The sequence below is a fragment of the Rhipicephalus microplus genome, chromosome 9, assembly GCF_043290135.1.
Source record: "Rhipicephalus microplus isolate Deutch F79 chromosome 9, USDA_Rmic, whole genome shotgun sequence".
Classification (NCBI taxonomy): Eukaryota; Metazoa; Arthropoda; class Arachnida; order Ixodida; family Ixodidae; genus Rhipicephalus; species Rhipicephalus microplus.
Window position 1 is genome coordinate 99,709,904 of NC_134708.1, and position 25,705 is coordinate 99,735,608.

The window sequence follows — 25,705 nt, forward strand, 5'->3', positions numbered from 1 at the left end:
ACAATAAAAATAGTGCTCAATGTACATGTAAATGGCTGCTAATAGGTAATGAGAAACAGGAGCATTCGGCTTTTAGTTAACGCGCAGGCTGCGATCACTATTAGCAGCCATTGGCATGTACATTGAGCACTATCTGACAAGAAAGGGTTCCTACGTTATACTCGCTGGGTGTAACCTCCTTAGCTATGGAAATGTTTAGCGAGCGTTGAGCCGCGGTGCCATGAATACAATGAACTTGTATATACCATGAAGGAGCTCGAGGTGGTTAAAAATGGGAAGTAGATACGAAGCGCAAGCCGTAAGAAAGTAAAAGCCGAATTCTCCGCCTCTCATTTCCCATTAGCAGTCATTCGCATGTACATTGAGCACTATCTGACTAAAAACGTTTGCTACGTCATACTCGCCGGGCGTAACCTCCTTGGTTTTCGAAAAGTTTAGCGAGCGTTGGGCCGCAGTGCCATGAATATAGTGAACTAGTATATACCATGAACTCGAGGTGGTTATAGGTGGGAAGTGGACCCGAAGCGCAAGCCGTAAAAAAGTGTGTGTGTGCCACCTCTCGTTTAGTCCTTGGAATGTCTGCTGGATGGCGGTGTTTCTATATGGGGAATATATGATGAAAAGATGCGAGATGGTGGTACTTGGAGTGTTGAATAGATGGATGAACGGACATATAAACAGATGCATGGATGGACGCATGAACGGACGCAGGGACGGCTGCATGGACGAACGCAGAGACGGACGCATGAACAGACGCACGCACGGACGGGCTGATGGACGCGTGGACGTTCACACTGACAGACGCATGGACGGACGGAAGCAAGAACGAATGGACGGACGAATTCTTCGCCCCACTCTTCATCATTCACTCCGTGGATATGCTGCCATTTTTTTTAACGTAGCGTCACTGTGCTCAGCGTGCGCGTGCGTCAACGCTACATTGGATTATATTGGGCCCTTCATTATGCGTTCGCAGCCATTTTGCTAGCTCCACATATGCTAAATTTGATGTTACGTGACGTAAATGTATGACGAAATATATGACTTCTGCAAACTTAATAACCCTGTCACACGTGTCTTGTAGGAACATGACAGCATACCACGCTAATAGCGTGCTCGCGGCCGTTTCGCTAGCTCCACTTATATTAAATTTGGTATCACGAGACGTGAATAGATGATTAAGGTAAAAGACACATCTAAACATGATAATTCTGACACGGAAATCATGTACGCATCAGTTACCTCCACCTCGTAACGTTGTGCTGATTTTAAGCTTTCTTATTCGTGCTTCGCATATAATCGATTCCCACTGTACGTGGAAGCTGCCAATTTTGTTTTCTTTACTCGCATGAGTCCTGGTCCATTCGCCGCTACCTGTGATGTTGTTCTCGTGCTATTTCTGTCCAGCCTGGTGGTACCATCATATCGTCGGTAAAGGGCTTGTTTGTGCATAGCGTCGCATCTTGATGATGGATTGACTGATATGTGGGGTTTAACGTCCCAAAACCGCCATAATGAGACACGCAATAGCGTCGCGTTTTCAGCGCAGCGAAAGAAGCACTGATGCCATTAGAAAAACGTCTCTATGTATTCTCTAGTGATAGAACACACCACCTAATACTTAGGTTTTGACTTTGCACCTAGATATTGATAATATACGAGGAGAGTTTTTTTTTAGGGGCGAAGCTCCTTAGGGCGTGGGCTGTGCGTCCCCTGTAGCCTCTATGTAGCCACCTCTAGTTTAGTTCTTGCAGTGTTCACTAGATGGCGGTACCGTCCTCTGTATGTAGCCACCTCTAGTTTAGTTCTTGCAGTGTTCACTAGATGGCGGTACCGTCTCCTGTATGTAGCCAGCTCTCGTTTAGTTCTTGTAGTGTTTACTAGATGGTGGTACTTGTAGCTGATGATGAAAAGATGCAAGATGTTATAAACTAGAAAGCGGTACTTGTAGTTTATGAAACAAATACAAGAATGGACCATTTGTACTACTTGGAGACTTTAACGTGGCTATCATAGACAATAATTGGCTTATCCAACATATGGCTTCTAGATATGCACTCAGACGTATATCGTTTGACCATATGAAACTTACCACGATCCGAGGAACATGCATAGACCTAGTATTTGCAAATTGCCCACTGCAACCCATACAGGAACCGCTCTCCCTTCATTTCACAGACCATAAAGCCGTCATAATGAAGGGACATCGCAAGCCATCCATCGTCTAAGAACAAATAAAAGTTAATTTGTGTATATACACACACAGCGTTTCTCACGTCATTACATGATGATCGACTGGGCGAATTACACGGAAGATTCACAGTTTACCGATGAATCCCTCCAGAGCTTCGCCCATTCATCATCATTCACCCCGTGAATATGCCGTAATTTTTTAATGAGACAAATTCACAACCCGAACTCGCTAAATGAGGCTGTAATGGCACATGAATGCTTTCGATTTCTCTCTAAAACTGTAACAGTAAATTATTGCCTAATAATACAAGTTCGTTACTAATGTTTTCATAGGAAATTTTGAAGTATTTATGCGGGAATAGAGCTTGATTGATTTATATACGGGGTTTAACATCCCATAACCACCATATGATTATGAGAGAAGCCCTAGTGGAGGGCTCCAGAAATTTGGACCACCTTGGGTTCTTCACCATGCACTCAAATCTGAGCACACGGGCTTACATTTCCGCCTCCTTCAGAAATGCAGCCGCCGCAGCCTGTATTCAATCCCGCGACCTACGGGTGAGCAGCCGAGTACCTTAGCCACCAGACGACCGCGGTGGGGCGTGCAAATAGAGCCACATTTAGCCTAGTTTCGGTATTAGATCTGTCCAATTTTGAAAAGAAGTTCTTTATACGATTTCTGATCGACAATGATCACAAGCATGAACGCACACACCAGTTCAAGATGGCTCGTTTAGTAAGTGGTTAAACTTTGGCCAGGTGGCGTGACAGACAGACAGACAGACAGACAGACAGACAGAAAGACAGACAGACAGGCAGGCAGGCAGGCAGGCAGGCAGGCAGACAGACAGACAGACAGACAGACAGACAGACAGACGGACAGACGGACAGACGGACAGACGGACAGACAGACAGACGGACAGACGGAAAGACGGACAGACAGACAGACAGACAGACAGACAGACAGACAGACAGACAGACGGACAGCCAGACAGACAGACAGACAGACAGACAGACAGACAGACAGACAGAGGTTAACAGGCTAACAAGGACCGATTGCTTGAGCCTATCAGGCGCACTGCTAAAAGCTCTGATTGCCATATGGCATACCAAAATTGATTTACGCAGTCATAGCAGATGACATGTTTTGTGGAGGCTACGTTGGGTGCATTCGTTGAGGAAACGTTATGTTATTCTGGATTCCAACAACAGTGCAAAATAAGTAACCCCAATATCATTTATGGGCACTTTTATATGAGAGTATTTGTTTTTATTGATATTTTTGTTTTGTGGTTTTTTCCATCACCTCTTTGTTTCTTCGTATATTCATTCTAACTAGTTTTCCCTGTTCAAAAAGCAGGCAGTCACTGTGGCATTCTGGGTTGCAGTTCTCAGCCTGTTTTCCTCCCTAATTCACCTGTATTTTCATGGTCTCTTCTCTCTATCCAAATCGTATATTATTATTAATAATCATAAACGAATTAACTGCTGAAGGTTTTTTGCCGCTGTATCCGCAGTGTACCACTGTGGGTCGCCGATGGGTTGGAGTGCAACATTCTGGTTTCGGGCGAAGAATGCCAGCGCCCTGTGGAGCCCCCGGTTGGCCGTGTTTGGGGATATGGGCAACGTGAATGCACAGTCGCTGCCCTTCCTGCAAGAGGAGGCCCAAAAAGGAACCATTGATGCTGCCCTGCATGTCGGTGAGTTGAAAATGTCCACTCGTAGACGGCGTTGCCCGTGCAGGTACCACAAGGCATAACAGTCGTGACTACTGTTACCTCACCAAACAGTACACCATTCATTCATGCTTTCTGAAACAGCTGGAACTGGGATGTTCTGAGGGTTTATCAGAACCTAAGCAGAATGAAAGCGAATGAAGCGAACAACAAGAGGGGCACAATACGACAGTATTCAACATAAGTTATCGTCCTGTAACTTTAATGTACCCAAGAAACGGTGTGACATACGTCACAATCAAACATGGACTGTACAGTGATTTTCTAAGCAGAGAATTTTTCTTTTTTCGGGGAATTCTCACCTGTCACTTTGGGCCAAAGAGAAAAATGAAATCTTCGTCATATTGCGTGGCATTTCAGGAATGGTTAAATTCTCCTGTGATGACCGATAATTTGCAGTCACAGTGCGCCGCCATCTGCTGTAATGGGTTCTGGCGCATGCACCACGCTGGCATAGCCTTTGAAATTTGTTTCTGATATTTAAATGAAGCTTTTTATGGTTCACGATTGGTGTTAGCCATGAACACCGCAATGTACAGTGTACAAACAGTATATGAATGATTAATGCCATGCATTTGTTGAGCGGCAGTGGAGGGGCTAGTCATGGTTGAAAAAGCTGCCAGTACACGAGACACGTGTAATTATCGTATGTCTGTGCGTATATGGGGGCAGAAATTAGTATCTTTGTGCAAGGAAACATGCTGGGAATTTCGTCAACGTTTGCAGGGAAAAATATCCAAAATATGGAATTTTCATGTCTATGAATGGGAATTCTTCGGCTTAGTAAGGGAACATCAATGCATGTGCACCAAGATCACGTTAACAAACTTCAACCAGTCAGCCAACGTTTGCCCCCAGGCCGTGAAAAGTCATTTGCTCCCACCCGATACCTGCCGAGCCATGGCTAAGCAGAAAGGTCAATTTTTTTTCCTTGGCTAGAGATGATGACCTCACACATGAGTGGCCATGAACTTTTACAGATTTCGCCTCAGTAATTCTATTTGCTAGTTGATTGCATCTACAACACAAGATGACACATTCATAGAAACAATATGTGCAACCACATGTTTTGCAATGCATCACAAGTAACCCTCCGATTGTAATAGAGTCCTCTGCGCTTGTGCGATGTTCGAATTACCAAGCATTCAGGCCGTGGCCTTCTGGCCAGCATGATATCTACCGCATGAGAACAGCAAAAAGAGCAACTGCGTCCAACATTCTAATACAAATATGCCCACTTTCAACAGTAATTTAAAAGCCATTAATAATGTCCCACTTTATGCCCTTTCATGTGCATAGCTTATCTGCTAAGGTGCTTTTCATGTTTTGCCAGTGTTGAATTTTAGCAGCACCATTAAACTTAATTGTGAAGAGCCGGTATAACTTTGATCATAGTGTCTAGCTATTCTTCATCGATCCAAGAGTCTTACATTATTCCACCCTTCCCAATGACCTAATTGCAGGTACAATACAGATAATTGAAAATTTTTGCGTCAGTCGTTTTCAATATGGCTATGGCGTGAGTAGTCATTTTCAGAGCTTTAAAATTTTTGCTTTTCATGAACTTTCATGACATGAAATTATGATATGTAACTGCAGAAAAAGGTGAATTGCTCCTGTACCTAATGAAATGTTTAAGCTCATTTAGATAATGAGCGGTGTCTTCAGCAGTGCCCCTTATTGGCTGGATGGTGCAGAATAGATTAGAAAAGATTCTTTTGTTGCTGTGTCTTTGTGTGGTGATGCCTTAAAGAAGTGTTGGCAGAAATATCGATGTGCTCGGATTGTCTCTCTAAATAAAAACACGGGTGCCTAGAACACTAAAATGACTGTCGTAGTTCCAGTGCATATATTTTTTAAACCACTACTTTCAAAGAGCAATTTCAGTTTCGCAAAAATGAGTCAACTCCCATGTGACGTCATGAGAACAGCATAACTCACAATAAACTTGAAAGAGCTGCCGTTGTTAGTCTAAGGTGGTTAACACAAACTACAAGCAAATTGTCGTCTAGAAACTCAATCAGCAATTTTTGCGATTTGGACTCTAGGCAGAATGCAAATTTTTACTCCCAGTGAACCAACCATGTTGATTTCAGATAATGATGCCCATTCCAGTGCGGCATACTTGAGACCAAAGAGAAATATTTCATACGCGTTTTCTGGCTAGGTCATGCGGAGAGTGGTAATACGTTAATAGTGCACCCAATGAAGAAAAGGAAATGCCCATATGTCCAGCAATGTCCGTAAACATGTTCTGCCTACTCTGTAGTGCATTTCAATGTTCGAGTAAGTGCTCGCCTTCCCGGGCCCGCGAAAATAGACCAATAAGTGAATATTCGCCATTTAACGAACCAAAATGGTGAAATTAACATGAATATCTGCATGTGCATCAAGAAAAGTCCTGTGCAGCGGCCTTCTGCCATGCTATTCTGGGAATCGCACACCAGGACGTCGAGAACCTGCCTATATATTGAATCGGTGGTCTGGAGGGCTCTGGTTGTTTTGTCGGAATAGCGCTGTCAATGCTTCTGGAGACCTATTCTTCCAGCTCGTGGTCACTGTTCCCCGAGGCTGCATTTAGAGTCTCCAATTACTCGCTTATATCATCCTCGTAATCAGTGCTGCACACCTAAAGATTTCCGTCAAGGACTCGAAGTAGAGAACATGAAATCTGAGGAAATATTTAGAAAGTAGCATCTCGTGCTGTCGGTTTTCTCGCTAAATGACGTGCTCTTGCAGCTTATTTTATACCAAGCAAAGTGGTCTGTTGTGAATGTTCATGGGTCGTTGATGGCACTGTCGGATCGCACTATGCCAGACAAGACAGAAGAACAAAAAAGGACTTATGATACGCCAAAAAAGTAACAACTACCTGAGCAATGATGCAACGCCATCCTTTAGGTCTTGTTAGGGATGTTTTCGCAATAACACTCATGAGTAATTCCTCATTCTTAAAAATCCATGTTCTAGCGCAATCAGCAGCATCCAAATAAATGAAAATGGGGTACACCAGTGGCATATACAGTTGAACCACTGCTGCAGAATAATTACGTATATTTGCGGAATTTACTTAAATTTTTTTGAGGCCGTCCTTCAAATCACCTCATGTCATTTACGAAGTGAAATATGTTTGTTAATCTACTTTATCTGATATCATGAGCGACCACTCTTGAAAATAATTATACGTTTTTAAAGCCCATGTGAACACTCTAGAGCATAGCAAACGGGAGGAGCCTATTATTTGTTTACTCGCCCGCCTTTTTTTATATGTTGTGAGACATAAATTCAAATCTAATGTCTAAATGAAGCTCTATCTTGTGCCTTTTTATGTATATTTGCTAGCAATATGCATTCGAATACCATGCCTAATTGAATCTCCATTGTGCGTTTCTATGCATATTAGCTAGCGTATAGCATCCTCAGTGAGCGTTTTGTTTAGTAAATATACGTGTTTTTCTTCATGCAGGTGACTTCGCCTATAACATGGATTCGGTAAGGCAACTTCTTGTCTTTTAAAGTTGAACCTCGATACAATAAAATCAGAAAAATTCGAAATTTACTTAACTTTCATCATCAACATCATCATCATCAGCCTGACTACGTCCACTGCAGGACAAAGGCCTCTCCCATGTTCCGCCAGTTAACCTGGTCCTGTGCTTGCTGCTGCCAATTTATACCCGCAAACTTCTTAATCTCATCTGCCCACCTAACCTTCTGTCTCCCCCTAACCCGCTTCCCTTCTCTGGGAATCCAGTCAGTTACCCTTAATGACCAGCGGTTATCCTGTCTACGCGCTACATGCCCTGCCCATGTCCATTTCTTCTTCTTGATTTCAGCTATGATATCCTTAACTCCCGTTTGTTCCCTAATCCATTCTGCTCTCTTCTTGTCTCTTAAGGTTACACCTACCATTTTTCTTTCCATTGCTCGCTGCGTCGTCCTCAATTTAAGCTGAACCCTCTTTGTAAGTCTCCAGGTTTCTGCTCCGTAGCTAAGTACCGGCAAGATACAGCTGTTATATACCTTCCTCTTGAGGGATAGTGGCAATCTACCTGTCATAATTTGAGAGTGCTTGCCGAATGTGCTCCACCCCATCTTTATTATTCTAGTTACTTCAATCCCGTGGTTCGGCTCTGCGGTTATTACCTGCCCTAAGTAGGCATAGTCTTTTACAACTTGAAGTGCACTATTACCTATCTCGAAGCGCTGCTCCTTGCCGAGGTTGTTGTACATTACTTTCGTTTTCTGCAGATTAATTTTAAGACCCACCTTTCTGCTCTCCTTGTCTAACTCCGTAATCATGAGTTGCAATTCGTCCCCCGAGTTACTCAGCAATGCAATGTCATCGGCGAAGCGCGGGTTAGTAAGGTATTCTCCATTGACTCCTATCCCTAACTGTTCCCATTCTAGGCTTCTGAAAACCTCCTGTAAGCACGCGGTAAATAGCATTGGGGAAATTGTGTCCCCCTGCCTTACACCCTTCTTGATTGGTATTCTATGGCTTTTTTTATGAAGCACTATGGTAGCAGTTGATCCCCTGTAGATTTCTTCCAGAATGTTTATATATACTTCATCTACGCCCTGATTCCGCAGTGTTTGCATGACGGCTGATATTTCTACTGAATCAAATGCTTTCTCGTAATCTATGAAGGCTATGTATAGTGGTTGGTTATACTCTGAGCATTTCTCTATTACCTGATTGATAGTAAGAATGTGGTCAATTGTTGAGTAGCCTGTTCGAAATCCTGCTTGTTCCTTTGGTTGATTGAATTATAATGTTTTCTTTACTCTGTTAGCAATTACCTTTGTAAATAGCTTGTATACTACAGAGAGCAAGCTGATCGGCCTGTAATTCTTCAAGTCCTGGTCATCTCCCTTCTTATGTATTAAGATGATGTTAGCGTTCTTCCAAGACTCTGGTACTCTTCCAGTCAGGAGACACCTCGTAAACAGGGTGGCTAGTTTTTCTAACACATTGTGTCCTCCATCTTTCAGCAGATCTGATGTTACCTGATCCTCACCAGCAGCTTTGCCCCTTTGCATGCTCTCCAAAGCTTTTCTGACTTCTTTTATCAATACTGGTGGGGTGTAATCTGGGTTACTGCTAGTTCTTATAGTATTAGGGTCGTGGTTGTCTCGGCTACTGTACAGATCTCTGTAAAACTCCTCCACTATTTTAACTATCCTATCCATATTGGTAGTTATTTTGCCTTCTTTGTCCCTTAGTGCATACATCCGACTTTTGCCTATCCCAAGTGTCCTCTTCAATGCTTTGACACTTCCTCCGTTTTTCAGAGCGTGTTCAATTCTCTCCATGTTATACCTTCTTACATCGCATACCTTACGTCTATTAATCAACTTCGAAAGCTCTGCCAGTTCTATTTTGTCTGTTGTACTTGACTCATTATAAAGTCTATATCATTCTTATTTTCGCCATTAGGGCTCCTCCATGTCCACTTGCGGTTTTCTCGTTTTCGGTAGAAGGTATTCAAAATCCGTAAATTATTGCGTTCTGCGAATTCTACTAGTAGCTCTCCTCTGGCGTTTCTAGTAACGATGCCGTAATCTCCTACTGCCTGGTCTCCAGCCTGCTTCTTCCCTACCGTTGCATTAAAGTCGCCCATCACTATAGTATACTGTGTTTTTACCTTACTCATTGCCGATTCGACGTCTTCATAGAAGCTTTCAACTGAAGCGTCATCATGGCTGGATGTAGGCGCGTAAGCCTGTACTACCTTCATCTTGTATCTTTTATACAGTTTAATTACGATACCTACCACCCTTTCATTAATGCTATAGTATTCCTCTATGTTGCCAGCTATGTTTCTGTGAATTAGGAACCCCACTCCCAGTTCTCTTCTGTCTGCCTAGCCCCTGTAGCAAAGGACGTGCCCATTCTGTAGCACCATATAAGCCTCATCTGTCCTCCTATGCTCACTGAGCCCTATTATATCCCATTTAACACCCTCTAGCTCCTCGAGTAGTACAGCTAGACTTCCCTCACTAGATAAGGTTCTAGCGTTAAACGTTGCCACGTTCAGGTTCTAATGGCGGCCTGTCCGGATCCAGAGATTCTTAGCACCCTCTGCTGCGTTGCAGATCTGACCGCCGCCGTGGTCGGTTGCTTCGCAGCTGCTGGGGACTGAGGGCCATGAGTTATTTGACGTAAGCATGTGGGAAGTAGTGGCCAGATACTGCACCAGGGTGGCCAATCCTTCTCTGGTGAGGGAGTGCGTTCTCGGCGGTGTTGGCCGGTGAGGCTGCACCCCAGGCCTCTTAATGCAGTTCCATCAACACGCGGATTTTTTTTTAATCCGGTTGGGAACTGCGCGGTACCGGGATTTGAACCATGGACCTCTTGCATGCTGGGCGGATGCTCTAACCACTACGCCATCGCCGCACCGTCAAACCTAGTATACCGGGTCTATATCGAATTATGCCATATATCGAACTAATAAATGCTTTTTGACGAGTTCGATATACCCGGGTTCGACTGTACCGTCCACATACACCTCAATCAAGTTCGTATTAGTGGGGAGCGTCAACGGAGAATTTGGATCAGTCGCAATTGCTGCAGCGCTACCTCCCGGAGCTGCGTGGTCTATTTTTCCGTCCGAGAGGATTCATAGTTGACCGGCGACGGATAGCGGCGTGGTTGGGGCAATGGGGAACAACGGCGTTGAGGTGAAGGCGAACGAGCAGTGAAGCGGCTGTTAGGGGCGTCGGAAGAAGGGTACACACGACTGGGCGAATACCGGCGGGAGTCCTCGTATGGGAAGAAGAGAATTATGGGCTCTAGTTTGAGGGCGACCAAGTGCTGCGGCAGTAGCGGGAGATACGGCCAAACTCGGCAGCAGCGGAAGCAGATCGGTTTGTCGTCTGCAGTTCTCCATTCCGTCAGATTGCGGGATCGCGAAAGAAAATGTGAGTCATGGCGTGGTGAACTTATTATCATTGGTCTGGAGGTGGGTCGAGAGACAGAGCAGGTCACAGGAAAACCGAGCTTTGCAATTTCCTGCCTCACGATGGCTTGAATAACGGAGACTGCCGCAGGCGTTTGTGCGGCGGCATGGTCGAGTGGATGCAGAGGAAATGGTGCTGAACTTGACGCCTCAAGCTCCCGTTGAACTATACATGTCACGCTGTCCTGCATGGGTGGTGCGGCACCAAGATCGGTGCAGGTTGATGTAACAGCCGTGTTTGGTAGCCGCGTAAATTGGGGCAGAACACCGCGGCCTTTGGCCATTTCGAAGCGGCGGTATCCTTGATAGTCATATCTACGGTCATGACGTTGGGTACACGAGCAAGTTGAAGGCGTCATCCGCGATGCCCTTGAGTATGTGGCCCACCTTGTCACTCTCTGTCATTTGGTCGTCCACTTTTCGGCACAACGCGAGCACGCCCTGTATGTACGAGACATATACGACTCAGTTGAGGACTGCACACGAGTGGCAAATTCTTTCGCGCTTCCATTTGGCGGCCAAACGGGTCTCCAAAGATGTCGCGTAGTCGCTCTTTGAAGGTATCCAAGCTGGTGAGCTCGGTCTCATGGGCGTCGTACCAGACACGTGGGGTGCCGTCCAAGTAAAATATTACGTTGGCGAGCATCATGGTAGGGCCCCATCGGTGTGTCTGGCTAACACGCTCATACATACGGAGGCCGTAGTCAACATCAAGTCCAGGTTGTGCAGAGAATGTACCGGGATCACGGGGGTAGGCCATCGTCAGGTATGTAGTGGCTGGAGCTACAGATGGAGACGCTGACGGGTTGTTGTCTTGCTAGCCACGGCCGGAGACTGAACGGTGTGGCCACTGTGAAGCTTCGTGGTGAAGACGGGGAACGTTACATTTCCACCAAATATGTTACGGAAAAGAAGGGCCGGTGTTAAATACATCTAATCTCCAGCCCCGTATCGACAGGGCTGGAGATTAGATGTATTTAAAACCGTGGCGAGACCAGTTCACCAGCGATCGAGTGGAGACAACCCTTCGTCTTCCTCGTCAGGCACACACGTGCATCGCCCCCTAGAGTATCAATATGCACGCATATAGCAATATGAAGTAAGGCTGGCAGCCAACTCTTTTAGATCCAATATCGCGGAATTTCCATAGAACGCTGTTGTAAGCCAAAATGGCCGTTCTATGGAGAAGTGCTTCTTAAACAGTCTCTTCGCCCAAAAAGCGCACTAATGCTTGCCGAGATAGCATGCGCACCAGCTGTTGCAACTGCATCCTCAAAATAAAAATTCATCCTTGCTACTCGAGCATGAAAAAAACGTGGGGGAGGAGATGGAGTGTTCATGGCCATTCAAGACGGGTGGTTTTCTTTCTGTATGAGCATTCGACGGCAGTTCTAACACGCAGGAGGATGTTGTCGTTAGATTAGATTTGTGGGGTTTAACGTCCTAAAACCACCAAATGATTATGAGAGACGCCGTAGTGGAGGGCTCCGGAAATTTCGACCACCTGGGGTTCTTTAACATGCACCCAAATCTGAGTACACGGGCCTACAACATTTCCGCCTCCATCAGAAATGCAGCCGCCGCAGCCGGGATTTGAACCCGCGACCTGCGGGTCAGCAGCCGAGTACCGGGGGGGGAGGGGGATGTTATCGTATGTGCCCTCCAGGTGATAGAGATGGGCCGGCTTATTTCATCTTTGCTTCAGCAGAGATTGTGTGCTTTTAGCCGCATGGAAGTTATGATTCACGGGTGCAACTTATCAATTTGGACTAGATATGGAAAATGGCAGCGATAGCAAAAACCTGCCAGGAGTACCCATATAATAGCTATCATAATATTAACGCCGCCTTTTACTGCTAAATAAGTGTTTTGGGTTAGCTTTGCTTTTAGTTCTTTTTTGTTTAATTTGTGCATTGATTTTCAGAATTTTTGTATCGGAACTGTACGTAACAAATCCTCTTTATAACCAATTTTTTCGAGAATTTGTCGATTTTGTTATATCCAGGTTTAACTGTACATGCGGTTCAATAACGGACAGCAAGATTGTGCAGAGGGTTTAGCTAGTGGATAACCTCAACGTCAAAAACAAACTGCCACCGAGGGCTACCGATTTCACCGCAAGTCTTCCTCTTGCGCAATGGTTTCTATGTTTTGTTGACGAAGATAATGCTGAAGAGGCACCTCGACATGTGTAGGGCTGGGAAAACTTGCTAGCCGCAGCCAGGTTCAGCAAGAGAAGATGACAGACTATTTTTTATGACAGTGACAGGGTTGAAGCAATAAAAGTGCAGTTTATTTTGCATTTCCTTAATTGAAAGTGCATTTATTTCGAATTTTTTGCAGTTCCCTGAACTTCGTATTAACATAAGTCGTCTCTATAGTGTTGGCACACGCATGTCCCCTATTGAAGGCTGGCACTGGCATTCTTGAACATGTATAGCGAATTTTCCCATCTATCCACTTTTTTCCGACAGTGTAACTTTTCAGTAGATGATCAGCATTTTAGTATTTCCTGTTCTTTTTTTCGTTGTTTTTTACATGATGAATGCCTACCAACTAGTTAAACTTTTTGTCAACCTGAAACAATGGTAGGTTCTTACCTGCTGTAGTTAAGGCAACAGCTACAGGATTGTTTCCTGCTCGGGTAGGTTTAGATGCTGGCTTTACTGTAGACCTGCTGCTAACAGGTCGTTCAACAGGCTCGAGGCTGCCACTTGATGATGGGGCCCTATGGCAACTCCTGATGTGGGACTTAAGTCCAGAGCGCCAGGCACAGGAGAAGCTACAGAACCTGCAGTGATATGTGGTCACCACATCCATGAAATCCTCCAGGCGCTCCGCTCGCTCTACACGTCGACCAGTAGGCGCTGGAAGTTCACCAAACTTCAAATAATAAAACTTCAATTATTGCTGATTGAGCGACTAAGCTTAGTACAACTGCTGAACGTTATTTTTTGGCGTGGGAAGTAGCAGAAGAATGTTCTAAGAAATCTTCAGAAGAAATAGCTGAATTCAACACGGCGAAAGAAATCAGTTTTCTTAAACGACAAATATAGTAATGATGGCTTCAAGCTGCACCTGCGCCGTCCTCCTCGTCGTGACAGTGCAATGTGCGTTGACCTTTATTAATGACGAATACAACGCATGCCTCTAATAAGGAAAGAATGAAGCTTGTTCTGCCCTCCTGGCTTCAAAACTTTGTTTCTGTTCGAAGAAATACAGCGTCCATGCAATGATGTGTACAGGAGTGGCCCATTTGATTTTCACTCGATCCGTTGAGCGTGCAACGGAAGAGACGGTTACGGACAGCGAATGTTCTCTAAACTCGCATACAACCAAAGAATGGTCGCTCATCAGCAGCTCATGGAGCTTCGCGTAATCTGCGTGAGCAGGAAACACTTCCGGTGGATCAAAATATATAGTAACCCAGTATCTCTACCGACAGGTGACACTGTTTATGGGTACTAGAGAAAACTTTGACTTGAATTTCAGCCAAAGCCTCCCTATTCTTCAGTTACCTGTGAGGGAACTCAAGAAATTCTCCCTATAGGTTCGCACTCTCCCATAACTAACTCTCATTTGCCATAAACTCGAATATGCTTCCCTACTGCAAAAATGGCTAATTGATAAGTTAGAATAAATCCAGAACAGAACATGCCGCTTGATTTCTAGCAATAACAACTCCCAGGCGAGTGTAAGTGTAACACTAATCAAACTTACTTTTCAATACAATCTCTTAGCACACGACGTCACATTTCCTAGCTGTCCCACAAATTCATCAATTCATCTGTACTACCTCTAGAACACTTGAAGCTACCCTATTACATGTCACAGAGGCTTCATAACCACTTTAGCTATACCAGCGTTTACGAATAAAGATGTGAATTCCACTGCACTGTACTACGACTAGATGACTGATGTCATCGCCTGCCTGATAGTATCACATGTCTGACAAGCATTGATGAATTCTGCGACGCCACCAAATCGCTTACACACATATACCAGTGTAAACATATTTGCTTTGTTTTGGTAACATTTTTAAACTATATTATTGTATAGCACCATGGTATCGGGTTTTTTAATTCTCTTTCTGTTTACATGCAAACTGTAATACTCCAGAACAATCGAAATTTCCTTGATTGCTTCGCATTAGAAGTGTGTGATTATTTCTGTAAATTGCGTTTCATATTTGACACTGTTCATCTTTTTGTTAATAATGATGCAATATATAATTCATTCATTTATAAGACATTTCTCCATACGACGTAATATGATACATGGCTGCGGTACATGCCTATTTTTTCCTGAAAGTATTGCGGAAGCTCACTTTTTTGGGTAGCCTCATTGCACAAGATGGGCAGTTGAGTCGTTGGTAAATCATAAAAAATAACTGCATAAAAAAGTTTGTGCGGTATAGGTTTATGCATCTTGTCCGTGGTATTTTTTGCGCCCTGTTTTGATCAAGTACATGTGAGCATGAAAACTGCACCAGACAGATTTATTAAACCTGTAAGAACCAATTACGAGTTTGATGATCAATTTGTTTTTGTGCTTAGCTACTCGATAGAATATTTGTTTTATTGTAATGGCACGAATACTCTCAGTGTTTCTGTTGCACAGAGGTTTCAATCTCACATCAGCTAAGTGGCTGCATTGACGAAACCAAGGCCCGCAAGGGCCGGCGCACTGAGGATGGTAGAAAGTCAGAGGTGGCTTTGAACGAAATGCCACCTAACGCTTCCACTGGAAACAACACGGTCCCATATATAATTTATTGGTAATTTTAGAATGAAGTTTGGCGACGGAATTCGGAACATATAGACACTGTTATCCATAGTTACTCAGAACTTGGCACCCATTGTGAAATGTAGATAATTTGTTCCGTCATTATGACGAAACACATCGTGGCCTGATTGAAGGTCTGAAGAAAAAAAAAACGATTGTGATCAGTACCGTCAATGTAGCTTACCCGAAGCAATCGCTATTAATTGTAGTAGGCGAGTAAATGTTGCCAGTGCCATTTAGTGAAATGACGAACATTTGTATGTTTGTGAAGTCATGGGCCGCTGGCGAAACATCCGCGAGCTTCGGGTAAAATACACCTGCGTTAGCGGAATCTTGTTTTAGCAGTTCATAAAATATTTTGGGCAAGCTCTCTCTTCGCTGAAATTTGAAATTCAGAATGCGAAAAATCATCGTGAAATCTTTCTTCTGATCCTATTTCTTCAAGTTGCCATTACCACATAGTCCTCCAGACAAGATGACATAGTAATGTAATAAGGTACTATAGAAGGTTATGTGTAACAGCAGAGACGTGTTTTTTTCTTTAGTTTAATCATGCAGAAGTTCTTATCAAACAGACTGTATTCATGTTGCATTTTTTCTAGGACAACGCCCGGGTAGGAGACGAGTTCATGCGTCAGATCGAGCCAGTGGCAGCCTACGTGCCTTACATGACCTGTGTTGGCAACCACGAAAACGCCTAGTGAGTGTTGCACTCGCTATAATGCGTCACTTTACTTGAACAGATGATGATTGCATTGATACAGGAGAGTAAATGTACGAGGGCCATGACTTGCAGCTAGGGCTTTTTTTTTCTTGTTCAAGCACTACTTGTTCTGCAGCCTGTAAAACATCGCTTGGGTTCAATTCACCTAAATAGAGCTAAAAAGACGAAGGAAAGAATATCAGGTTCATCTACCGTTTCTGCTGATCAAATGGTTTACGTTTTGCCAAATATCGCATCTTGGTTTCTGCGAAAAAAAGTTATGAATCAATCGATCAATCAGTAATTTTATTTACTACTTCAGGAAGTAGAGGATATAAGAAAAAAGGCTCGACCAAGCTTCCCAGCTTTGAGCTGGACCAAGCTTTCGAGCGTTTTACGGTTCAACAAGCTGTGACAGCATATGAAAACTGGCAAACATAAATATAAATAGAAGGAGAGTGTCAACTATTCTTGCACACGATCACCCAAAAGAACACAACACGCGCTATTCAACAAGAAAAAAAGAACTATAAAACGAAAACACTACACCAAAGTTCAAGTTGAAAACTGACATCTTAGTTTCCTGTTAAAAAAAAAGATTTACGCTCATGCATGCACTTGAGTTGCGTAGTTTGTTTTGTCCTGCTATTTATATAGATATATATAAATATATTTTACAGTTTATATCTCCGATTGCATATAGTTGATGAGAGCACCGTCATTTCATTTTATCTGTATATTATTATTATAACCTTGCGTTCTCTTATTTTTGCACTGTTGTTGCCAAGCAAATACTCATGTTTACATTTCATAGGAGGTCCCATTTAGGTGTATACTACGGGACCTCCTTCTGTATATTCTTTTTTTTTTTTGCACATCTTATATGAACTAATAAAACTTCATTTGATTTGAATTGATTTGAATCCAATAGTTGTTTCGAATAAGAGTGGGTGTAAAAGGCGAGGTTATTTGTAGAAGCACGCAATATCTGCGTTGTCTACTTGCATTTGGTTTTGTGTCTTTTTCGCTGGTATTTTTTTTACACGGTGCGTATACAAGAATCCAACGTGAAGCAACTAGCCCCAGTCATCGCTCTACTGACATTTAAAGGGCTGGTGACAGAAAATGTCGAGGCTATTCTAAGCTTGTTGTGGGTTTCCTCTGTATGCCAGGACTCTCCACAGGAAGAGTCGGACACAACAAGCGTGTGGAGTATATTTTATTCACTTCTAAAAGTGTAGCTGAATACTCACTCTCATGATATAGGCAAATCGCTTGCGCAGCAACACTGGCGTTTCAGAATAAGAGAAGCGACGGCAGTTGTCGTGACCTCATACGAGATTTGTAGTGACGTGAGTGAGCTCCGACATCTCCGAAACGCATTTTGTCAACAAGGGCAAAATGCTGGCGTCACTTGCAGAGACACTCTGTGCGTCCGTCAAGGACTCTGAGTGCTTTCGAAAAGACATTCGACACATCGTTGAGAGACGTTGCGCGCGCCCAAAAGCGGGGCTGTCTCATCGTCCATCAGTATCTTGGCGCCTCTAAAAGGCCGGTGCATCGAGAATCGGGCGGCTTCCTCGTCTACATTCATACATACGTTGTAAATATAAGCGCTTTGTTTCGTTCTGGCTGCCTTTTGCCTTGCCACTGTCTCTATGCTACTGCCGATGGCCATGGCGACTATCAACGCGTTTGTTTTGCTGGCGCTTGGTGTGGCACGTGTGTGGCACGTGTGAGCAGACGAAACTCAACACGATGTGCGTCGCAACCTTGTGTCGGTCACGTGACCAAGCTACCTATGCATAGACGTCAATGCCAAACTCAGCGCCACGAAACCAAAACCGAAAAGTGTCCGCATAATTATAGCGATAGTAAATTATTTAGAACAAATACACAAATTTTGGTTCGTGTATCACACTTCCCGGAGCTGAAGGAAACGCTTACAGCAAAGAACACGCGTGCAAGAAATTTGGTGGCACCACCCCTTTAAGCATCGCAACGAGGTAGCACTCCATGTGTCAGCCCTTCGTCGCTTTCTTTTCCTGAACAAGAGGTGCGTCAACTTTGTAGAGTGTAAATTCATTGCTTAAAGTTGGAACTGCGTATACTCGTGTTGTTTTTCTTTGGTTCCAATATATCGAACACGTGTCATGTGCCAGTGAGTGGCACAAATACCAATGGCAAACATCAATAGACATTAAGATACTACTTAGCATGCGTTTCCTTTAACATGTCCTTGTCCTTTCCCACGCTTGAGCAAAGATTATGAAATGCCCTTCTACCAACGAACCCACGTAGCCAACATCATTATGTCTGCTTATGAAGAATGCTAGCAAATGCGAACTGTCGGTGACAGGTCGAGACGCACAGAATGCCTTGAACTGCTAGCCACATTTATTTTTCTAAAATAAGCATGAGCGTGCTTTTACCTTGATTTACGCGAAAAGAAAACAAAAAGAGCAGGAGAGACAATGTACAATATCTATTTAAAGCTGTTTAATTAGGCTGCACCATAAAAACATGCCACTGCTAGGGGTACCTAGATTGCAAGAAAAAAAAAAGGTCTTATAAGTTCTATTTGATGTTCAACTAGAGTTGTTCGCGAAGATTTGACTCTCCCTAACAGTGTTTTCTCTCCAATTTTTCAACATTGACGTTTATTTTATCACCGATGGTGGAGTAGCATAATTCTTCACCAATGCATCCATACTATTATATTTGAGTGGCGTCAAGTGACTCATCAATCAAATCAAACTTTTTTCTCCCACCGGCTACGACACCATTAGTGCAAATTTTCTAAAAAGCTGTAGTGTTTACAGCTCTATCACAAAATCCAAATTTTTCTCAACAATAGCTTGACACGGGTTATATCGCGGCCTTGTGGAAGATAGGAAAGGCGATTTCATTTCGCAAGTTATGTAACAAGTACTTTCCATTTGAATAATGACCCATTTTGCTCACCAGCATTCCACGTATACTTCTAGACCATATATTGTTTTCTAATCTTGCCAACTTTCTTGATTCTAGCTCTTCTTTCCCGATCAGCATGGCTTTCGTATTTTTATGTATGCGAAACACAAGTAGTATCATTCACATAATATTTGCATGTCATTCTTGATTATTGTTTTTATTGCAGACTGCATACTTCTTGATTTCGCAAAAGAGTTTGATAATATTCTCTCGTAATCTGATAATGTACTACTTACACCAACCTATCATAGATCGCCAACTTTTCACTTGGCTTGAATTCTTCTTAACCAGTCGTTCTGAGAATGTTTATGCAAACACCTTCGACTGACCACCCTGTCAGGATCCCCACGCTTTTTTGGAACATGAAATCTTGTTGGCCTGGCCTCCACTCAATCAAGTGATCCATGCAGGGATTAGAGCTGCCGATATATTAGCCATTGGAGAGGGAACTGGCCTTTGCAACTGAAAATAGCTGTGAGCCAGCCAATGGAACGGTGCCGCTCTGAAGGCTGTGCTAAGGAATATATGCCGCAAAAAAGCAAATCTAATAAAAACTACCATAAATTAAATTTCTTCTATTGCATTACACTTAAGGTGCCTGGTTTGTTGACTGCATATCTCACATAGCATGGCCACACGCGTAATCAAGGGCTCAAGGCAGGCCTAAGTAGGACTAGCACTGCTCTAAACTGTATTAAAATAGGCGAATAAGGTCTCAAATATTGTAAATAACAGCAATGAAGAACAAGTCATTAAATATTTTGTGATAAATGCTCAGGCTACTCTGCTCTTTGATATGCCTTGTATTTACTTTTCACTTTCATTTTGCTAATGGCGACCACATAATCAAGACAAAGGAAGCCAAGCTTTTCCTCGAGGACTTCGAAGACCAGCCACAACTTGTCGCCAGAGCCAACAGGGCAGTCGAAGCCTAAGGATTTCTGGACAAGGGAACCCTCTCACCTCAGGGTGATACCGGGCATCGCTCGGAACACTGTTTCAAAATAAACGTTTGTTTCTCTCTCTTGCCATCTTCATACATACTTTGCAACTTCCGTAGATAATGATAACTGCATGTAGCTTTATTTGAAGGCTGTCTCTTTTCCTCTCTTTTCTATTGACCCAGCAACTTCTCCAACTATGTCAACAGATTTTCTATGGTCGACCAGAGTGGGCAAGTGAACAACCATTTCTTCAGGTACGCCTTTTCTCTTGGCTGCTTTAGTGATTGTGCTGCGTGACACCAGGGTGAGTGTTGGGTGTTGGCCCGGTGGATTTAGTTTTTCATGCATGCCTAATGATTACAATTATTCAAGGGATGTGTTGTGATGATGTGGGTAAGTGGTGTGATGACGGCTATTAGATGAAGACGACTGCCAAGATGGCACGCCACACAACTGCACAAGACGCCAGGAAAAACGCTCATACAATGAGCGTTTTTTATTTCATGAAGATTATTAGAAGATTTCATAAAAATAATAATTATAAAGAAAGCGGCGGGCAGATGTCGCCTGCAGAAGATGCTGCTCAGAGCGTGGGAGTAGCGTCCCCGTGTAGCTGGCTAAAGGACGCTGGAGGCTCCTACTTTTCATCACGTCAAGCTTCAAGCTTCTTTCCTACTTTCCTACAAGCTTTCCTACAAGCTTTCCTACAAGCTTCTTTCCTACTGTGAAGATCTGCACTTGCAGATCTTCACAAGAACGCGCTAACCATGCCTACCTGCCATCATTAATATGGTATGTTACAGTGAACGGCTCTAACTTTTTATTGCTGTATCGGTCAGTTCTGAAGCCCATAAAGGATCTGTCTTTGGCCCCTTCTGATTTCTAATTTATATTAACGACTTACCTTCAAAGAGGTTTACTGAAGCTCGTTTATTTGCAGAAAAATGTTTCATTTACCAAAAAGAACCATTGCTTCAACCTTGACATCATTACAAAATGATCTAGACATCGTGGCACCGTGGTGCCGCACTTTGTTTTTGGTGCAAATGTTGCCAACGGCAAAAAATGCCCGTATCTAGGCGCAACGTTACCTCTCAGCCCCACTCTGTTTACAATATCTGCCTGCCAGCAACAGTTTTTGTGCGTGTTCAGGAAAAGCACTTGGTACTCTGCTATGGGAGAGCAAGAAGCCGACCGAACGGCAATGTCAACGCACACGTTTGAGATCACATCTATCACATAATAGCTTATGTGAACTGAACATGAGGCCACACTTTAGATTATTTTAAAAGAAAGTTCTATTATGCCCGCTGTTGTTAAGACAAATGCCTCATAGTGAAAAAAACACAGCGCAAAAATTACAAGAAAGCAGAAGAAACAAGTTACAACAGATATTTACTTTGGAATGTGCGCACATTTCTACAGTGGTAGTCAAAACACACGTGACTACCACAATACGCAGTTGGCCCACTGACGTCTCACGTCTGTTTTGCCAGCCATGGTATAAATGTGCCCTTACTCCAAAATAAAGATCAGTTGTAAATAAGTGCCCTGTCCTGTTTTTTTTTTATGCAGAGCCTTTTATAGTCGCACCTACTTGCACGTCTGGCCTTGGCCGCGCTGTCGGCAACCCCACTGCTCATGCTCGCACCTCACGTCTCGTGCCACATCCTTGCATCTCGTGCAAACTCGTCACTCCCCCCCCCCCCCCCTGCTCTTACTCTCTCGCCTCATAAATCTGACGCAGGCAGCGTCTGCTAGTAAAAACCGCTGCTGCTCGCGGTGCAAAACTGTTCACTGGCCAGCCCGTATATGTAAGGCAGTAGATCGCACATCAGCGTCCCACCACTCGTTGAAGGCAACGCTTCTCCTTCATTCAATAAATACGATTAATAAAGACGAAATAACAAGTAAGAATTCCCAAACCATACCCAATTACTCAATGTTCACGTGATACTACCGCTGCTCTATCACGTACTTACTCGTGTTCCCCCTTCGGAAGATACAGGCGGCTTTTTTGTTTGTTTGTTTCTTCATTGTCGGTTTGGCTCTGTGTTTTTTTTTTCTGACAGGACGACGCACATTGAGCGCATCGTCCAGTTTTTTTTTTCGTTCCTGTGTGCCGTGATTTTCTTGAAGCTTTCATCAAAAACATCTATCCGGAGTAGCTCTATCTTCTGTTACCATTTGCGTAAAGGCAGCTATTTTTGTTGGGCAGCGTGTTCTTTTGTTTAACTGCCTAATCTTGAACAATAATGGTAAAATATTTTATAGCGTTTTTCGCAGCCGCTGCTCAACTTAACGAAAAGTGTCGATCTTCTTGTCGGCCAACTTACTATCGAAGGGCAACGAGCACCTCGAAAGTGTTAGTACGTGTTTTCAGGTTCTGTCTGTGCCATTCGCTTTTCTTCAGTGTTTCTATGATTTCTGCTTGTGCTTACTCTTTATGATTTGATTGAACTGGGCAACTTTGCGTTCAGATGCACCGTGTGCAATCAAGTTTATGTGCGGTATATAGGACATGTTCGGAGCTATATGTATGCAGCAATAACAAATGTGGTGTAATGTTGAATTCTTTGTGTGCTGAAATTTAACATGTTCACAAGTAAACTTGTGGTCAGATGAAAAGTTTTAACGGACTGGCTTCTCAGTTTTCATAATTCCTTTTTTGTTTTCTTCCTAGCTTTGACATCGGACCAGCACACATCATCAGCTTGTCCACAGAATTTTACTTTTTCGTTGAGTACGGATTCCTGCAGATAAAGCACCAGTTCGAATGGCTGGAGCAAGACCTCAAGGTATGCATACACGTTCCGTCACATATATCTATTGACCCGATTTATATGAACCTCCACACCTGTCTTATTCTTGCAGAGTAGGGGGAGGCTGTTTTAACTAGCTGTCTGGATTAGATAAAAAAACATTTGTGGGGCAATCCTGTACCAGCAGTTCATGAGGCGATCCATGCGATTTCTACAAAAAGTGGACCTATCTAGCACCCTCTTCAAGTCATTTCTTGTGCTGAGTGGATCTCAAGTTCCAACCTCAACGTACTCAAGACCACTCACCATGAACAAATGAGAAGTATTAGTGGAGGCTAAACGTTGAATAATCGCTTAGAAAATGTGAAGAACGTGCATTGTTTTTCTTTCTGCAAAACTAATACTTTAGCTGCTTTCATTTTTGTATAGATGGGTTGGATGGATGAATGAAAGAACTTTATTAAAGTCCAATAGGTCGTGCTAGTCTCCTAGCACGAAGCGGGCCACTCCCACGTTGGGACCAAAAGACCTAGCCTTTCAGCCGCTTCGCGGGCCCGTTGGACAGCCCGTAATTGTTCCTCTAATGTAGAACTGCGCAATGCTGCGTCCCATCGTTTTGCAGTATTTTCCTCATCGCTGCGTAACGCGTAGCAATGCCAGAGCATATGAGCAAGATCTATGGTGTCGTGGTGTTTATCGCATGTTGTAGGAATACAGAACTCCGGAGACATCCTTTTAATTAACAGCGGATCCGACAGGTTCTTGTTTGTGATAGCCTGAGCCTAATGGCCTGAGCTCTGTTTAGCTTACTGTGTGGAGAGGGAAAAGACCCTGCGTCCTAGGTAGAAATGTTTCGTTAGCTCGTTCCACAAAAGGAGGTGATTCTTGCATTCTGAAACACCACCATCTTAATTCTTGCCTTGTGGCTTGTAACTTTTTTTTTATACGAAAGTGAGCACAGCCTCAACATTTTTAGAAGACGCGTATATGAAGACTTGCAAGCGCGTACTAGGAAGTTAACATGCATGCAAAAAAATTGAGTGCGTGTGTTGAGAGCCCACATTGCCCATTCAGGCGTGAGTCACGATGCACAATCTGCAAATGCGTCCAATTCGCATGACAAGTAGTAAGGCGCGAAGTGCTACATTAAAAAAAGGAAATAAGGAATGCGTTGTTTTAGCATGTTAAAGTAATTATTCTTAATTAAGCAGTAAAGATATGTTATAAATATGCTATGAGTGAGATTTTTTTGTACAAAAAGAATGAGAAATACGACCTGAAATGCGTACAGTTTGTTTTATTTGTATTCTTTCCAAACGAAGAAAAAAAACATTGTTGATTGTCTTGGTGAGGGGCACGTCTAACGATTGTCGGACATGGTACAGTATTAATTTCCAACCAGGCTTTTTCAAGATCTTGCTCGGCAGGCTTTTAATGCTCGCGCCTTGTCCAGCGGTGATAGCTGGCGTGTACGCGAGTGTTGCCTCTTCATACTTCTCGGGTCGCCGCTCAGGACGGTGATTTCAACAATGCTCACTGGAGGACTCCGCAGTCACCCAGAGCATTAGGGAGTGGCCATGTGGGCTCCGGAGGAGGCTGGGTGTTCCAGTACGCACATGAAGGCTTCCTACAAGACGGCAGTTTTTAAAGACGATAATTTTTCTTGGGAACCCTCAACGCAAAAATTTTGGTCTGTCTGCCTGTCTGTACTTTTGTCTGTTTGTCCAATCTAAATGGTATCGGGTACACTAAACGGCACCAGCTGGTACGCCGAACGGCTGACCCCAACCGGAGAGCCCAACAATGTTGCTCAAGATTCAGCGTTCATACTTGTGCGATTGTCAATTAATAAGCAATTATTGCGCATATCTGAGGCACCATAACCACACATATACTTTGATGATCCGCGCACGCTTGCCTCCTGGCGACTTTGTCCACCTCGTTGTAGTCACTTCTTTGATGGCTTTCCCCATGCCCACTGGGCTCAACCGAAGAGAAGCCACCCTTCTTAATCGCTTATGGCTAGGAGTGGCATTGCAAAATCTTATTCATTTGTCATAGGAATGGCCGACAACGCTCTCTGCGATGCCTGTCGTTGCTAAGAGACGCTACACCATATTCTGTGCGGCTGTCCGTTGTATGACATCTAGAGACAGTCACTGGCGTCCAATCTTGCGCGCATCGACAACAGCCAAATGTCTGTGGACGCTATTCTTTCAAGTGCCCGAGAGAAGACATTGCGACAGAAGGCGACAAAAGCCTTGTTAAAATTCCTACGCGGCACGGACTTGAACAAGCGGCTGTAACAGCAATGTCACACACCGCGAAAGATAAGGCTTGACTATGACTGTGTGTGCGCGCCTGTGCGGCCGAATAGGCTGCGTTTGTCTCTCTTCCCTCTCTCCTCTCTATCTTTCATCTCTCCATCCCCCTCCCATGCGCAGGGTAGCAAACCGGCTGCCTATAGGCTGATAACCTGCCTGCCGATCTTTTCCTTCTATTTTCTTTCCTTCCTTGTAGTCGCTTTGTAGGCGCTGCACAACGTGACAATTCCCTACAATGAGTGTTACGCACAGGTACCCGATATTCCCCCAAGCCTCTTCAACTGCCTGCTCCCAACTCCGTAGAAGAACGCCTGTTAACT

General features: G+C 43.8%; 1 protein-coding gene across 1 annotated transcript in view; it reads left to right on the top strand.

Annotated features, from left to right (window-relative positions):
- The window catches only part of LOC119163130 (acid phosphatase type 7), an 80,547-nt gene that overhangs the window by 24,178 nt on the left and 30,664 nt on the right, over window positions 1-25,705 (top strand). Inside the window, exons 3-7 of the mRNA XM_037415071.2 lie at window positions 3,714-3,896; window positions 7,399-7,424; window positions 16,282-16,379; window positions 20,482-20,553; window positions 22,983-23,097. Coding sequence (XP_037270968.2) covers window positions 3,714-3,896; window positions 7,399-7,424; window positions 16,282-16,379; window positions 20,482-20,553; window positions 22,983-23,097 — 494 coding nt within the window. The remainder of the gene's footprint in view (window positions 1-3,713; window positions 3,897-7,398; window positions 7,425-16,281; window positions 16,380-20,481; window positions 20,554-22,982; window positions 23,098-25,705) is intronic.